This window comes from Octopus bimaculoides, chromosome 2 (genome assembly GCF_001194135.2).
Source record: "Octopus bimaculoides isolate UCB-OBI-ISO-001 chromosome 2, ASM119413v2, whole genome shotgun sequence".
Classification (NCBI taxonomy): Eukaryota; Metazoa; Mollusca; class Cephalopoda; order Octopoda; family Octopodidae; genus Octopus; species Octopus bimaculoides.
The window spans coordinates 37,836,671-37,854,656 of record NC_068982.1 but is presented as its reverse complement, the minus strand read 5'-3'; the positions used below and the strand labels follow the sequence as shown (position 1 = coordinate 37,854,656).

The 17,986-nt window shown below is 33.1% G+C and overlaps 1 protein-coding gene across 9 annotated transcripts in view; it reads right to left on the bottom strand.

Moving 5' to 3' along the window:
* LOC106873463 (voltage-dependent L-type calcium channel subunit beta-1) overlaps positions 1-17,986 on the bottom strand; it is a 303,996-nt gene that overhangs the window by 119,900 nt on the left and 166,110 nt on the right. The window contains exon 1 of one of the 9 annotated variants that reach the window (XM_014920831.2): positions 9,496-10,016. The exons of 6 other annotated variants lie outside the window; for them this stretch is intronic. In XM_014920831.2, coding sequence (XP_014776317.1) covers positions 9,496-9,945 — 450 coding nt within the window. In that variant the 5' untranslated portion in view covers positions 9,946-10,016. Of the gene's footprint in view, positions 1-9,495; positions 10,017-17,986 lie in introns of those variants that run through there. 2 more of the 9 variants (XM_014920834.2, XM_014920833.2) reach the window with 2 other exon arrangements.

Below are 17,986 nucleotides of genomic sequence, written 5' to 3'. Positions count from 1 at the left end.
CCCATCTATACACAAATACTACCAATACATTCTCAAATTTTCATTTACACCACAAAACCCTTTCGAATGAGCAACACTGTAACACCGATTCCATGGCTCCATACTTTGAAATGACTAAACATGAACTGCTATTGGAACTTACATACCATGTACAGGAAACTTTTTACCATTTCTTTACTCCATTTTCCTCAAATAATGGAACTGCAACTACAATATCTTTATATATCTTATTTCTACTTTCATTCTCTTATTTCCTTCTATATTCTCTATCTCCTCCATTTCCACAATAATTTTCTCATACCATCTCTGATGAAGGGATATCCATAATATCCCAGAAACAGTTGTAAGACTATTTCATTATAAATGTCATACTTTAAGTTCATCTTTCTCACTTTCACACAGATACACACTCATAGACAAATATACATACATTCATTATAGCATTAAAATTGCCTCCAATAATGAAAATTTATACTTCATTTTCAGTTTACCAGCAAGGGTACACTTGTTGATGAACCAAACATGACCTTGTTTGGATGAGTATAGTAACCCTGTAAACAAAACACATCATTGTTTTTGTGATCATTTTCAGCCAATCAGACTGTTTACTTTTTGATGTGTTTTCTTCCTCAACAGCTCTCTGGAGACCCTTAAATATTATAAAAAGAGCCATTATTATATTTTCTCCAGAGTTTGTCCTTTGCCTGCAGCTTCTATGCTGGTTGGTACTTTGATAAAGACCTTCTCTCTCTCTCTCTCTCTCAGATGTATGCATGCACATGCACACACACACACCACATTATTTTATTATATACAAACACTATGTTTTACATTGCTGAAATACATTGCACATTTGCACTGGAGTTATCATACTCCAAATGGTATTTAAAAGTATAAGAATTTATTCCATTCTCTCCATAAACTGACATCATTGCTTACATATTTATTACTAAGACTTCATTCTTTTTGTTCATGTTTTTTGTTTTACACATCTTGATTTAGCTGGTAATTGGCCAACAGAATAATAGCATAATGATTAAGAAGACTGAAACCAGCTTCTGATATAAAGGTTTTAAGAGTAAATAAAAAGCCAGTCAATAGAAATAGGGTACCTGAAAACAATCAAAGCTGGAACCAATTTAAACATTGTAAAAAATAAGAAAAAAAAACACAAAATATAAAATTAACTTTAACCATTTAGCATTCAGATCATTTTATCAAATGTAATGCTTATTTGTTCATATTGTTTTAAATTAATCATGCATTGTCTCATAACTATCAAGATATCAATAGTGTGATTGCTTATATTTATAATGACATTGTAGGGTAGGTGTGTAAAGCTGAATCTAACCATTTGGAACATAAAACAAGGCCAGATATAGCCAGCTTGAATGCTAAAAGGTTAAACAATGAGATCTTTCCATTTAAAAGTCAGCAGGTTTTGTTTGGACACACATTTCATAATATCTTTCCTAAGAAATTTTGCATATGCTACTTTGTTTAACATCCATGCTAGCATGGGTTTAGACTGAAAGTTGGTTGCAGGAGGATTTTATGGCTGGATGTTCTTTCTGTGGCCATCCCTTACAAGTTTTCAAGTAAGGGGTTTTTTTTTTATGCCAAAGGTCTCTGAAAGCACAGAGCAACCAGTCATAATGTCAACAAGGAATGTCAACAACATCACTACTTCAGTCAACCAATAACAAGTGTGGAATGCCATTATTCATGCACACTCGATGCACACACACACACACACACATACACACAGGTATACATACATACACTCATATATAATTTTGAGCTTCATAGAGCTGTGATGATTGGGTTGGTGGTACACAGTGTTCAAACTTAAGCTTCCAGAACCTCAGTTTCCCCCATCATAATAAAATCGGGGTTCTGGAAGCATAATGTCTATACATACAACTGGGCCCCCTCACGCAATTTACCCATGTTATGCTTTCCCCACTACCTCCTCATTTCTCTATCAATGATTCTTCCATTACTTGCCTAACTACTACAGTATTTTGCTGCTGTTATTAAATGATAAACAGAACTACATATTTCACCATCCTTTTCTGTGCTATCAGTTATCTCTCCCACTACTCAGAACCACTTCGTTTGACATCCATCCTTCATTCTTAATATTGTCCTTCTCCACTCACATTTTACATTAATCACATTTCTGTGCTACTAACTTATCTCTCTCCTCTCCCCTAAAACACTTCCTGTTGGCTCACTCTACACTCCTATCATCTCTCACACACATTCCTATAACCTACTCACCCATCACATTTCTTTCTTTCATCATCATCCTTTCTTTGTCTACAATTTTATTACTATTCTAATTCTTGTCACTTCCTTCTATAATGTCAGTCATCATTTACTCTCCCCTGTCTTTCCACCAACTCATATTATTAACCATCCCTCCACTCTTGTTCACCGTTCACTCCCATTTCTAACCATCTCTCACTCTTCCCATACATTCTTGTAACTTCTACCACCTACTTTTCTTGTTCTTCTGCCCTATTCTCCCTTTTTCTCTCCTTGTTTCTTGAGGTCTCACTCTGACATCTCATCACCCCCCCTCTTTATCTCTCTTTCCAGTTCAACTCAGATTACCCCCACTCACTCTTATATAATGTGGGGTAGTTATGTATCTCCTCTACAACCTGAAACCTGTTCCAGCTCCTTCTTTCATACTTTAACTTCTCAACACCAAGCACAAAGCCACCTTCTTCTCTGTTGTAGTGCTTATCAGTTAAGAAGAATCTTAGTTTTGTGTGTTACACGGCAACTTCACTGGTGCTGCTGCCATGAAAAAAAGCAGATGGTATTAGGTAGAGCATCTAGCCATAGGAACCATACAAAGTAGATATTGGAGCATGATGCAGTTTTCTGCTTTTTTGAATCCTGTCAAACTGTCCACCCCAGGCCAGTATGAAAAATAGATGTTAGATGATGATGAAGATGTCAGCGATGACGATGACAACAACAATGTGTTGATGATAATGATATAAGTAAGTATGATAGGCTTCTGCAGTTTCTGTCTATCCTTACAAAACATTGGTCAGCTTGGAATTATAGTAAAAAACACTCAATCAAATGTGCATTCTACTAGAACTCTGGGTCTTACAGCGAGGTTGATCCCAAAACCATGAAACTAAATTTAAGTAAGAATTCAAGACAGAGCAAGAAATGAGAAGATGAAAGATGTAGAAAAATCTGATAGAAAAGTAGAACTTAACAGACTGGAGTAGCTGACATCAAGGGCAGCAGTGAAGTAAATGTCAAGCATGGTTGGTTAGTTGAAAGTTGCAAATAAAGTTTTCTTGCTTAAGTGACACAATGATGGTGATGGATCAAGTGATGTTATAATAACTTGAGACAAAACTCATAGAAAGATGTTATATATTTACTTTTGCATCAATCTGTTATCTCTTCCAAACACAAAGGTTTTTCTCCCTCTGATCAAAGGGCAGGCTGAGTGAAGTGTGAAGCAATATGCTTTATGGTGATGGTGATGAGAGAAAACAGAGAAAGGGAAACATATTGTTTGTTTGATGTGCAGTTTTACATGAAAGGCTCATAAGTAAGTTAAGAAAATAACTTTGCATCAGATATAACAACTAATGTGTTCTTCACCAGAGTGGATCTGCAATGCAAAGAATTATCGTTATTGAATAAAAGAACACTATGGATTGATGGCAGTAGATGTAGAGACTGACCAAAGTAGTCCTATAAATATAAAAAAAGAGATGAAATGTGAAAATACTGACCTTCGTAGAGGAGATGACACAAGATAATGATGACAGGAGATATGCAGTGAGGCAGAAACTCTCAACCTTTCTCCATTTTTTCTTGCTAACATTAAAATAATTATGCTGCCGATGATGATAAATTATTATTGAAGTTTATTTGAAATATGCTGATTTTTAATATAATATTCTTAAGGAAACGTTAGTGTTATGATCCCATCAAGTAATTTAATAAAAAATAAGTTCTTTCTAATCATAACATATAGAAAAAAAAATCAAATACAGAAACAAATGTTTCCTTGCTTTTAAATTTAGTTTCAGCCACGGAATGAATATGATGTTAGCATTATAAATAACCCTAATTGTAAGCCTTGTTTCAGTACCACCAACCACTTGGATTTTACATTGTAATGCATAACATAATTGCTTCCCTTAGATCTAACTGGAAAAAGTGGAACAAAAATGAAAACCACAGAAAGCAGTTAAATAGGATTAATGCCAAGTTACCTCAAATATAGATTAAGACATCAACTAGTGACTTAGTTGCTATAGCACAAGATTAATATTTACATAAATTTTGCAAAGAAGCTGCTTTTTCTTGATGTCATCTTAAATATAGTGATTTTAATAGAAATTAATGTTTCAAGATAAAATTTTCTTCTATATCAAATCAAAATATCAACCAACAGCTAAATCTATTTACCTATTTGGGAACCAATTGCATTAAGACATTGAAACCAAGTTTACTTTTACTATCAGGTAGTAAATTGGCAGAACCACGATAGCATTTGATGAAAATGCCTTGCAGAATTCAGTTAAGGTTTTACATGTTTCAAACACTGCCATGATCAGCCTTGTCTCTCATCCTTTCAGGTACCATAAGATAAGTATCAGTCCATACTGGGATTGATATTCCTTCCCCATTTCCCAGATTTCTTGCCCTGCTCTGTGCTCGTAGAATCATTACAGCATTGGATAAAATACCTTGCAATATCTCATAACAGATCTTAACACTCTGAGTTCAAGTCTTGATGAACTTACCCTTTCATCCTTTTGTGATGGATAGTATCAGCTGATTACCTCCCATCAAAAATTTTATCTTGTGTCTAACTCAGAAACCATTATTATTATTATTATTGTTATTATTATTAAGTCAATACATGCTAATTTAATTAGCAGGAATTTATTTTGAAGTTTGATGACAACATGTCTCCTCAAATCTCAAGAATCTTTCTTGTGCCTAACCCAGAAACCATTATTATTATTATTATTATTATTATTAAGTTAGTACATGCTAATTTAATTAACAGGAATTTATTTTGAGGTTGGTGACAACATGTTTCTTCAAATCTCAAGAATCTTTCTAAGGATTCTTGCAGATTAGAATGGTGCTTTTCTGCAGGTTGACAATGCAAGTTTCAATTCCAATCTCTTTCAGTCTTTTAAGTAGCAGGTGTCGATTTAGGTCATGTGACTGAATGTGATGTAGCTGCTGACAATAATGTTCTGAGGGTAATTGTAATCATTTAGAACAGGGGTTCTCAGCCATTTTTTATCTATGGACCCCTTTGATTACTGTTCTACTCTGGTAGAACCCCATAGCCATTCAATGTTTAAAAACTAATTTTATAAAAACTTCTTTCAAAACTACATTATTTACATTATTTACATTTGACGGATATTTGTCCTCATCTGGTTTGTTGTTAACACAACATTTTGGCTGATATACTCTCCAGCCTTCTTCAGGTGTCTTGGGGAAATTTCAAACACATTGCTGTTGTAAAAGAGAGAGAAGTTGTTCCCTTGTGATGTATGCTACAGCAACTAGCATATTTTGCTTCTGACCCTACCGAGACATATTAAGAATAAATATGCAAATATTTATTCTAGATCTCACTGTACATGGTGCAAATAATGATGGTTTTAATTTGAAATATGTTTAAGGCAGAGAGCAGGTAGAATTGTTAGCATGCCAGGTCCATCTTTTGCATTTTGTCCATCTTTACATTTTGAGTTCAAATTCGGCTTTGCCTTTCATCCTTTAAGGGTAGACAAAATCAGTACCAGTTGAGTATTGGGGTTATGTAATTGACTTACCCGCTTCCCTGAAATTGCTGGCCTTGTGCCAAAATTTGAAACCACTATCAAATATGTTTAAATTGAAGGACTCTACAACAATTAAATAGAGTATTCTTGTGAAATGAGCTATTCTTATTTATTACAGTATGATGAAATTTAAAAGATAAAATTTCATCGTTATAAGAATGTTGCAAATAAAAGTCTATTTTAATGCCAATTATTCTAACAAAAGTCTAAATTGGAATCTAGACTAATCAAATTAGTTTCTTGATTTAGAGTCAATACTTTAAATTATTATATTACTCTAAGATATTATTATCAGAAGCCACATTATCACCCAACTCACTCCTATTTTAATTATTATTATTTGCATCTTCATTCATGCTTTTGCTCAAGTGATACACTCAAATTCTTGTTTTCCATCTACAAATGATAAATGGATAGAATAAGTAAAGCAAATATTAAAATTGTATCTCTGACTCTATATACTACCATCCATGGTGTTACTACTGCTGGATATTTCTCATATGAAACAAAGTTCTCCAACAGAAAATTAGAACAAGCTATCCAAAAATGTATTCTTTCAAAATGAAATCAATTACTTAGGATTTTTTCTTTACTTTTTCTGAAGAGCAAGATATAAAAATTTTTGAAATGGCATTATCATCCTTTAAAATGAGAAAAAGGAAATGTTGTTGAATTTAGGATATTTATTGAAAGCTAATCGAAATACAAACACAAACAAGAAACATTCAAAATCTTAAAATAACTATTCTTTCACAAACTTCATTTCTTTTATTACTTTGACCAGTTTTCCTCAAATTCATCTTCTTTTATAAGAACATAACAATTGTGAAAACAAATTGTTATTTATATATCTACATTCTGGAATTTTACACACTGGAATATGTTTAAAGTGAAGGACTCAGCCACAATTATGTAGAGTATTCTTGTGAAGTGAGCTATTCTTAATCATTATAGTATGATGAAATTTAAAGGATAAAATTTTATTATAACAGGAGTGTTGCAAATGTAAGTCCATTTTAATATCAGTTCTTCTAACAAAAGCCTATATTAGGATTTAGACTAATCAAATTAATTTCTTGATTTAGAGTCAATACTTGAAAGGATTACATTACTTTAAGACATTATTATAAGAAGCCACACTGTCACTCTACTCACTCTTATTTCAATCCAGACAATTACAAGATATAGTTCCTGACTATCAGGCTGTTTCAATCCATGTATGCCTTATAATCTCATGTCAAACTATTCAAGAATACCTCTTTGTTCTAATTCAGATTGACTCTGTAATCAGAGGCCTAAAAAGCATCCTACAATAGGGACACACTAATCTTGTTGCTTTAAACAACTAAAAAACATATGATACTCAGATCATGAAAACATCATCATACCACACGCTGCTTAATCATGAACTGCACTCAGTTAGAGCTCTCACAATCACTCCAATTGTTGAGTTTCCCTATCACTGAGTATCTCTCCTAGTGAAAGCATGTTTTTAACATAGCTAGGACTGCATCCAAATGACTGTTCCTTTTCTTCAGGACCACAGAACGGTTATCCCCCAGCAAATATTGGCACTTTACTTATCCATAATGATGATGGTGGTGGTGGTGGTGGTACAGCAGTAGTAGCAGCAGCAGCACATACAAACATCTTAGACCAGAAAAGAGCCACCTGACTGATTGGCATAAAATCACTCACAGACATACTTCAGCTTCTGGCCCAACAGAGTGCTATCTTCTCTATTGTTACTATTATGTCCTCTGCACTTTGGAGTGAGGTCAGTTTGTGCCACTCCACTCAGGCATTCCTAACCCAGCTGTCTATCCTTATCTCATCACATTCATTGTTTCTAACACCCCAAGTCCCATTCTAATGACTACTCCTAGACCTTCCTTCTCAGAATATTGGCCCTCTGGAATTCCCTGCTTATGTCTTTTCTGCATATGTTGACTTACAAAGGTTCAAGAGGAACTACCCTTCCTCCAAATCCAGCAAATACAAAAGAAAGAAATTCTTTTATTGCATTAAAACTCTGCACAAGATTTCAAAACAACTATAATTTATTTCATGGAATGAATACTAACAGGCACTGAGTTTACTTTGCATGTCTCTGATGGAACCACCACTTAAACCTGAATACATATCAAAATATATTGGATACCTAACTCAATAGAAAAAACCACAAAAAACACAGAAAATCTCTCTTTCTCATCCAGTTAGTTCAAACTTGTGTTAAAATGATCTTTAGGAAATTACAAGATACCATTTGCACAAGAGATCCAAAGACACAATTTTGATGATATGTAAATGTTAATCAAAATGAATAATAAAAAGAATTTCTCAGTCTGCTTACACTTATCCTGTCAAATTTACTTTGAACATTTCTCTTCATATTAAATCCATAGTAAGGTTTGAAACTGATCAACAAATTAATGAAACAATAATTCATTTTACATTAATTCACTATAAATAAAAGATATTTCAACCATGTGATGTTTATTTACAGGTAGGTGAAGTGACCCATTTCAGAGCTTGCCTTGGCTATAAACACAAAGTACTATTTACTGGAAGAAAATTAACCATCAATCTCTCATTTGGTTGTCCAATATTCTATCAACTCAGTCCCCTAAGACAAAAGAACCCATTTACTATTTCTAGCAAACACCCACAATAGTTCAGAAGTATTTTTTTGTCTTCTTACTTTCTTATGTCAAAATAAACCTTGTTTATTGTTTCTATTCCTGTTTACATATCTACTGACCTTCAAAATATTCAACTTCTTCCGAGTTTTAGGAAACCTTATAAAATTTCAGAGTATCTTCAATAAATACAAAAGCAAAATTATCTAATGTAAATTATATAAATTTTTTAATTTAATGCAATATAATTCAAATAATTTTTCTAAAAAATATGAAAACAAGGTATGTCTATCAGATTTAAATTTGTTGTTGGTTACCCTAAGACTGAAGCATGTATAAATATTACCATTCTCATTTGATATATTAATTTTAAATAAATAGATTTAAACTTCATTTTAAAAAATCCATAAAAATATATAATGATAGTATTATCGTTTTATTAAAAAGCATAACTATACAGCTTGTAAAGTACCAAGCTTTTTGCAAAGTACAGGACTTTTTGTAAAAAATAGTATTTTTGATATTTCCTAATCATATTAACAATGTTATAGCTTCAAAATGATAAAAATTCTTTTATATGATAAGAATTCTTTTATAAAAGTAGGTAAAAAAATAAGACCAAAACAGATCCAGCAAGATATTACAACCTTTAACTATTATTGCCAAGGGAATATAAACATTTATAAAATAGAAAGGTATATATTTTAATGTTTAATCTTTAAACAAGATATATGGTATTTTCACTCACTTCTACTTAAATTTTTGCAATAAAACATAATCACACACACACACACACACACATGTTTGTACGTATATATATATATATATATATATATATATATATATATATGAGAACAACAAGCATATACTTTTATGGAGAATGTATTCTAAAAAATCACAAACAAAACATTATGCTACATTAGTTTATCATTAGTCTATCATAAAAGAAATTTGCCAAGTCTGCAGAACAATTATACATTATAACACTCACTAACCTTTGTGGCATGAGATGATGAATTAACAGCATAACAGAAACTAGAGTTTCGTGCAGATGCTTTGTAAAGTCCATTTTCTGAAATATTATTGAGCCAGCTGACTTCATTTGAATTATTAGAATTCTTGTCTGCTCCACCAACAGCTTTTGTAAAACTTGCATTACGTTTTGGCACAGATGGCAAGATCCGTTCAGCATTATTTGGAAAATATCTGTTGGATATATTATCTTCAACACATAATCTTTTAGAACCATCAACTGTTGAAGTTGGTAGACATGTTTTATGATTGAGTGAATTTGTGTATGTGTTTGCATAGTAATTCTGTGACTGGTTATGTTGTAAGCTACGACCAGAGTGTTCAGAATGTAAAAACAGCTGATCCCAATCAAATGGTGAATCTGTCTCATTGTTTAAAAACACATTTTTAATAATATCTCCACAACCAATCATTACAGCTAAGTTAAAATTAAGGCTGAAAAAAGATAAATTTGAAATCAGCCAGTGTTGTTGACTTCTGCTTCGGCATATGCATGGAGCCCCCATCTGTGACTGTGACGTAAAACCACATGACATGTTTCAGAATTATCTTGTAGTAGTATTTTAAAGCTAGCCATCCACACCACCAACACTGCCTCTACCTTGAATAAGTAGTTCTATTTGTGACAACTAAAATCAATTGTTGAACATATAGCTAGTTTAAAAGGATTGATTTAAAGTACTGTTGGCTGGTTCAATAAAAATTTCTTATATAGCTAGCTTAGTACTATTACCTGTTTTCTTATAGAAGTTCAACAGTGTTGAAATATGTAAAGAATTGTTTAAATACCAAAGTAGAAAATCTTTACAATTGAAGAGTTAACTTAACAGCAATATTATCTGGGATGATAAAATATCCTAGTTATTGTGTAAGCCAAAATGTAAATAAGAAAAGTAAATCAGAGAAATCAGAGATAAACAAGTTCAAGATATTGTACTGTTTTACTAACCTTTAAAAAATTTCACAGTAGAGTAAATTTTTTCTCATTTAAAACTTATTCCATACTTCATTTAAATAGTATCTATAACTAGTATATGAGAGAAAATAAATAAAAATTAAGCAAAATTATTTTATATGATTATATGAATGCTACACTAAAATGTTTACCTGCTGTTAGTCAAGTATAAGATATACATATAGATCTAATGAGAAGATAGACAATATATATTAACCCATTCCTGCTGAAAGTTTTCTATTGAATGAAATTGCCTGAAAATTCACAGATACTATTATTTTGACCTAAATAACAACTGAAAAAAATTTCATTGAAATTCGTTTGATACAGACTGCATATGTATTAAGAACATGTTTCATTCTTTGATGCAGATCATACACAAATCACAATTTGTATCAAGTATTTGTTTTATACCCTTATAAATTAAGTGTCAGTTTAAATGGACGATCAGCATGAATAGGTTAATAACCAACACATGAAGTAAGGTCAGGTCTAATAAACAAATAAATGAGAGGATTAGAAAATTAAATACAACTATTAGATTAACTTTATATCATGTTTAGAGTTACAATAGAAATAAGATATTGTGGTATTCATCGCTTTCTGAAGAGCATAAATATATTTTATGAGGTCATTCCTGTTGCTAATCAAAACTGGGTCACATATTCCATTTGCTGAGAATTAACCACTGCAATATCAGCCTGCCAGAGAATAGGAATATATAACATTGTGCTTTAGTATAACCAGAAAAAACTATGAGGAAGAATGACATGTATAAGTTATAAGCAACACTGAAACAATTATTATATTCGATGATGATGATGATTTCTGACTAGAAAATTTTGGAAGTTTTCAAACTTTAGTGGAAGTGAATTCTGCAAATTTTGTCACCGATATATATTGCAAACAATAAACTTTATAAAGTTTGTGCAAGACTGTTACTGTTGAGTTGTGAGTTTGCAGGATCATGAAAGTTTCGGACAAAATATTTAGTTATGGTCTTTTACATTCTGAATTCCAATCTCATTGAAATCAACTTTGCCATTTGTCCTTCTAAGTTCAACACAATAAAATACAAGTCGAGCACTAGGTCAAATTATATTGCAAGACAGAAATGGAATTGTAACAGGAGACAAGAAAACTACAGTTATAAGCATTTAAGAGATTTATCTAGTCCAGGTTCTTTTATTGATATTGAATTAAAATCAGAATGTGACTTAGCCTCACAACTGTAACTCAACAAAATACTCATAGATATGGCTCTACAAGCTTCCTTTGTTTTTAAATCTCTTTCCTTCTTCAGAGAAAATAAAGCATAAGTGTAAAAATTGTTACAAAATCACCAAGATCCAGATCTAAGACTTTGACCAACACAATTTGGATTTTAGAATTGATCCCTCATCCTATTTGCCTTGTAGCTGAACAGGTAAGAAAAGAAGAACCTTATGACTAAGCTGTGAATCAGCATAAAATTGATATATTGTATGATGGATGACAACACCAAGATTAAACCTTCATAAATGGGTTTAATTGTTTACAATATAAGCAATTGATATATGATGTCATTTATTCTAACTAGCAATAGATACTGAGAGCAGCCAAGTCAGTCATAATTTCACACTACTTATACACAATACTCTAGTTCATAGCAGCAGAACAGACATTATCATATACACAAAGATGCCAACCACCACATCGCTTATCCATGTTCTTACACAAAATATGAAAACCAGTATTATTATTATTATACATTATCATATGTTAGGGTGGTAGATCTGCAGAATTGTTAGTGCATCAGACTTGGAAGGAAGGTGACAGTAGAGAGCACTATGAAATGGCTAGAAGAGCAGCTAGGTAACAGGTATACTAGGTTAAGGGTAAGGCATGAAAGAAGAGAAATGCAATGTGAGGATCAGAGGTATGAAATGCTTTGGATAGTGAGACAGTGCTTATGAGAGAAAACCAAGATGTCACTGTTGAGAAGTGTATTCAAAATGATGAAAGCATGGAAGGGCTATTATGAGAGGCTGCTGAATATAGAGAATGCATGAAATAAAGAGGGACTACCTCACACTAACCCTACAGAAGGAACAGTAATTTGAGTTAATAGTAACATCATAGATAAAGCATTTACGGGCATGGCAGGAAAAAGAACTGTAGGTCTATTAGGGATAGATGCATAAAATATTTGAAGTAGGATACATGATTACCATCCTGATAGTTAATCAAGTTATACAAGGTGTCATATCCAATGATTGGCATAGTAGTTTTATCATCAGCTGCCAGAACAGCAAAAGAGATCTCTTAGAAAGAGGAAATTATGGAGGAATCAAACTACTGGATCAGGTTATGAAGGTCTCATAGAAAGTTAAAGCACAATTTACTGATGACAAAGCAAACTCAGATGCAGTTTGACTTCATGCTCAGAAGGAGTACCATAGATGAAATTTTCCTAGTGAGGCAACTGCAGGAGATATGCTTGGCTAAGAGTAAAACACTATTCCTGACATTTTCTTGACCTGGAGAAGATGTCCATTTAGTAATTTAGTAATCACTAAGAAAATTATGTGTAGATGTAAAATCTATAAGGACTGTAAAAGTTATGTATTGATACAGTAAGCAAGAGTCAACAATAATTTCAGTAATGAATTTAGTTTGCAGGTAGGAATCTATCAAGGTTCAGTCCTTAGTCCACTTCTATTCATCATAGTCCATGACAGAAGAGTTTAAGACTGGCTGTCCAAGTGAATTCTATATGCTCATGACCTATAATGGAATTAGAGAGGAAATTCTAGACTTAGCAAAGAATGAGATTTTAACAAGTAGAAAAGAAGACAGGACCCTGGTATCTTCAAGAAATAGCCTTATTTGATATGCAGAAAAGAGAAAGGTATGAACTTTGTACACTGTACCTAATGTCAGCAAATGGACACGCAAGAAGTGTAGTGAAATCACAGGAAGACTAACAGAAAAAGTAGCCTTTATATGTGACAGGTACACTGAAGCATTATGTAGCACACTGGAAATTGATTCCTTTAAATGCTCAGATGGCTCAATTGAAGTGATTGATAGCTTTTGTTACCTTAGGAGATGTTATTAGCAGGAGAGGTGGTTGCTCTGAAAGTATAGCAGTCAGGATAAGAACAGTTTGGAAAAAATTGAAACTGCTACAACTGGTTTGGCAACAAAGGTCTTTTCCCTCAGAGTGAAGGGCAAATTGTATGATGCTTGTGTTAGAATTGCAATGCTGCATGCTAGTGAGACATGAACCTCATTTGCAGAGGAGTTAAGAAGACTGGAAAGAAATCAAATTAACATGATTCATTGAATATGCAGTATAAGTGTGTATAAACAACAAAGTACAAATGTATTGAGAGAAAAAACTGGTCAGATGTAGTAGGTAAGAAAAAGATTGCACTGGTATGGAATGTGATCAGCTGTATAAAGAAGTGTCATTCACTTAATGTGAACAGAACTCACAGAAGAAGGAAAACTTAGGAAGACATGAGACAAAGTAGTGTAGGCTGATTTCAGGACCATGAACTTCACAGGGATGACAAGGGACTGAGAAGACTGGAAAAATGCAGTTTTCAAGATCCACCCATCATGGCAAAACTGAGATTCTGGAAGTACAATATGTATATACATGCACAATTGGGTTCTTTTTCCCAGTTTCTTCTTCAAGACACCCCCACTACCCACCAACTTTTTAAATGCTGTATTCTGCAGCTGTAATTAATTGTGAGCAGAACTGCATTCTTCACTAACTTTTCCTTGATACCACTTTTCTTGCTACCCAGAGCCAATTCACTTAATATCCATCCTCTATTCTTAATACAGTCCTCTCCACCACATTTTACACAGAACACCCATCTGGACCTTCTCTACCATTATATATCTCTGATGCTCCTCATTCACTAAACCTGCCTCTACCCCCAACACTTTTGCAACCTAAAACCACATGTCATCTCTCTCTCTCTCTCTCTCTCTCTCTCTCTCTCACACACACACACACATCCTCTATCATTATTATGATTCTTCCCCTCTTTTTCTGCACTGTATGTCATCCCCTACACGTCCTTACCTACCCCCAATTCATAAGCATCATTCACTTCATCCACCCCTTAAATCTACCCAATTTCTACAGTTATCAGCTACTCTTCACTACCTTCCCTACTTATTCCTCAACACTTGTTCTTTCTTATATTAACCCCATCACCTATTTCCAATTTCTATCTATCTCTCACTCTCCCATATTCTTGCAACTTCTATTCACCCTCACTTTCTGTTCTAACTCCACTTCCCCTTGCATTCACCTTGTGCCTTCAGGGTCTACTCTGACATTTTATCAACACTATTCTACCTCTCTTTCCATGTTCATCCTAACCACTCCCACACTCATTTCTATAATGTATGTAGCCATGTAACTCCTTTTCAGCAAGAAACCTGTTCTGTTCTGGCCCTTGTCTCAAATTTTAACCTGTCATCTCCTAACATAAACCTGCTTCCATCTCTACAGTAACCCAACTCAGTCGAAGAGGATCTTAGACTTACAAGCCACATGGCAACTTGACTAGAGCTGAAATTAGGTAAAAACAGGCAGCACATTCTGTAAAATGATTGTCATTAGGAAAAGCCTCCAAGCACAGAAACCATGCTAGAACAGATACAGGAGAACAATGCAGTCCAGACAAACTGTCCAAGCCATGCTAGCATGGAACATAGACATTAAATCATGATGATGCTATGGATGTGTGTGTGATTTTTCTTTGAGTTTAATTCAAACTCTTTTTGAGAGAGTTCAAACCAGTTACTAACAAAGCAACAAGACTTTGTGAGTTAAGACAGTTCCTGGTGTTTGTAAGTAAGTGGTTGAGTCAGTGTGTTGGTTGAACTGCCAATGCATACACCCAAATGAGTGCCACTATTCACATAAGATCCTCACATGGACAATTTTTGGAATGTCTTACAAATCTTCACTGTGTTGCTGATAGATTGGATTTGGAGAATCTGTCAGTTTCTTTTACTCTTTTCCTGAGAAGCCAAGTATTTCTAGGTTTGTTTGTTTTGTGAGTGGGGGTGGGGGCGATCCTATTTTTAGGTACAACCCAGCAGTTATAGAGAAATAAAGAGTCAATTACATCAATATCAGTACTTGACTGGTACTTTATGTTATTCACCCAGGAAGAATGCAAGGCAAAGTTGACCTCAACAGGCAATAAACTTAGGACATTAAGAGCTAAAATACCACAAAGTGTTTTGCCCAACACTCTAATAATTCCACCAATCAATAAGTATATTCTAAACAACAACAACAAAACACTGGAATAATGGTTAATTAAAAGATTTTTGCTAAAAATGTATAATTATATATAATTAACATTATGTCAGTTCAGAAAAATAATGTACATTATTTTTCAGTTTCTGCTCTAACATTCCACCTGCAATTGACTGCCTGAAAGATGTCCTAAATTGTAACTCTTCTTTGCTAAGGAACTGTCTCTGAGCTGTGTTAATTAACAGGTGAATAGCACCCGAGAGAAAACATTAATCTCATATATTTAAATGTAATCTCACAAAATTAGAAAAACTTTAGCTTGAGCTCAATAAGTTGGCAAGTCAGTGTATTCAAGGGAAATAACTCATAAAATATTTCTGTAAATTTAATCTGGAAATTATTTTTAATATTTGCACATTTGTAGCATTTGGAGTTTTAGATTTATAAATACAGAAACCTAACCTATGTTTTTCACTACTTTCAATTACCCAACTCAGATCATTGTATAGCTTTGAATGTTTACAATGTGAGCTAAAAAAAGAAAAAAGACACACAACCTCACAGACCTATAAACAAGCATACACCATGAATATTTATTCAATTATGGCAGTAACATGATGTCATAATGATATTGTAAACAATGTTGTTTAGAATATACTTGACAATTGGCAGAATCACTGACTTTGAACAATATGAATTTCTTACATATACAGAGAACTCATGATTTATAGGGTCACAGGAATGAAATTGTGTGATGTCTATACTTGTCTTAAACAAAGTGAAATGACTGCAATCAGAATTCAAAATTTTTAGAGACAGTTTCTCCACATCAGATGCTAATGCCCTATTCTATGATTAACAAATAATATACTTTGTATACTAAAATAAAAGTAATATAATAAAAGATAATAAACGTAATAATGATACTTCTTCACAATGATTCTTTCTTCTATAGACACAAGGCTTGGAATTTGGTGGGAGGAGGCTAGTCAAGAACTAGTACTTATTTTATTGACCCCAAAAGAATGAAGAGCAAAGTTGACCTTGGTGGAATTTGAACTCAGAACATAAAGACAGATGAAATACCACTAAGCATTTTGTCCAGTGTACCAACAATTCTCCCAGCTTAATAATAATGATGATAATAATAATAATAATAATAATAATAATAATAATAATAATAATAATAATAATAATAATTTCAAATTTTGGCACAAGGTCAGCAATTTCAGGGGAGGGTATAAGGGGAGGGTATACATCAACCCCACTTTCGACTAGTATGTATTTTATTGACCCCAAAAGGTTGAAAAGCAAAGTCAACTTCAGCAGAATTTGAACTCAGAAAATAAAGACAGACAAAATGCTACTAAGCATTTTGTCCAATGTGCCAATAATTCTCGCAGCTTCATAATAATAATAATAATAATAATAATAATAATAATAGTTCTTTCTAATTTGGCACAAAGCTAGTAATTTTTGATGGGAGAGGATTAGCTAATACATTCAACCTAAGTACTAGACTGGTACTATATTTTATTGATCCTAGACCGATAAAAAGCAAAGTTAACCTTAGCAAGATTTCAACTTCACCTTTCATCTTCTCCAGGGTCAATAAAATAATGCATTTATTTTTTTGGAAGCACTACCTGTGAAAAGTCTTTATGGATTCTTTTATACACAATCTAAGATTTGGTGTACTGTTGGCAAGAAAACAAATTTGCTTTTCATGTGACTATATAATACTCACATATAGAAATTTCTGACTTTCTCACCCTATTAATTATTTTATATATTTATTTAAGTATTTTGCAAGCAGTCTTTTAGTGAACTGTATTTGTGACATCATTACTGCCAGTTACCAAATAACAAGTTCATGACCTCCACAGTTGTATAAAGTAGCAAGATATTTTATATCTATCAAGAAGTAAAAATAAAACCAGTGATTTACATTAATTTTCAAAAACATGTTCACAAACATAAATATTGACAATGCACACACACACACACACACACACACACACACTAAAAAACACACATATGTACATGTATGCAAGAGCAGAAAGACACATGCAAACACAAAATACAAATGCAAACATGATGGTAAATATTTAATGGTTTAGAGAGGGAGTTGATTAAACATGTAGAAATAACCAATTAATCATTGAACAGCTAATATATACACACACACACACACACACACACACACACACACACACATATA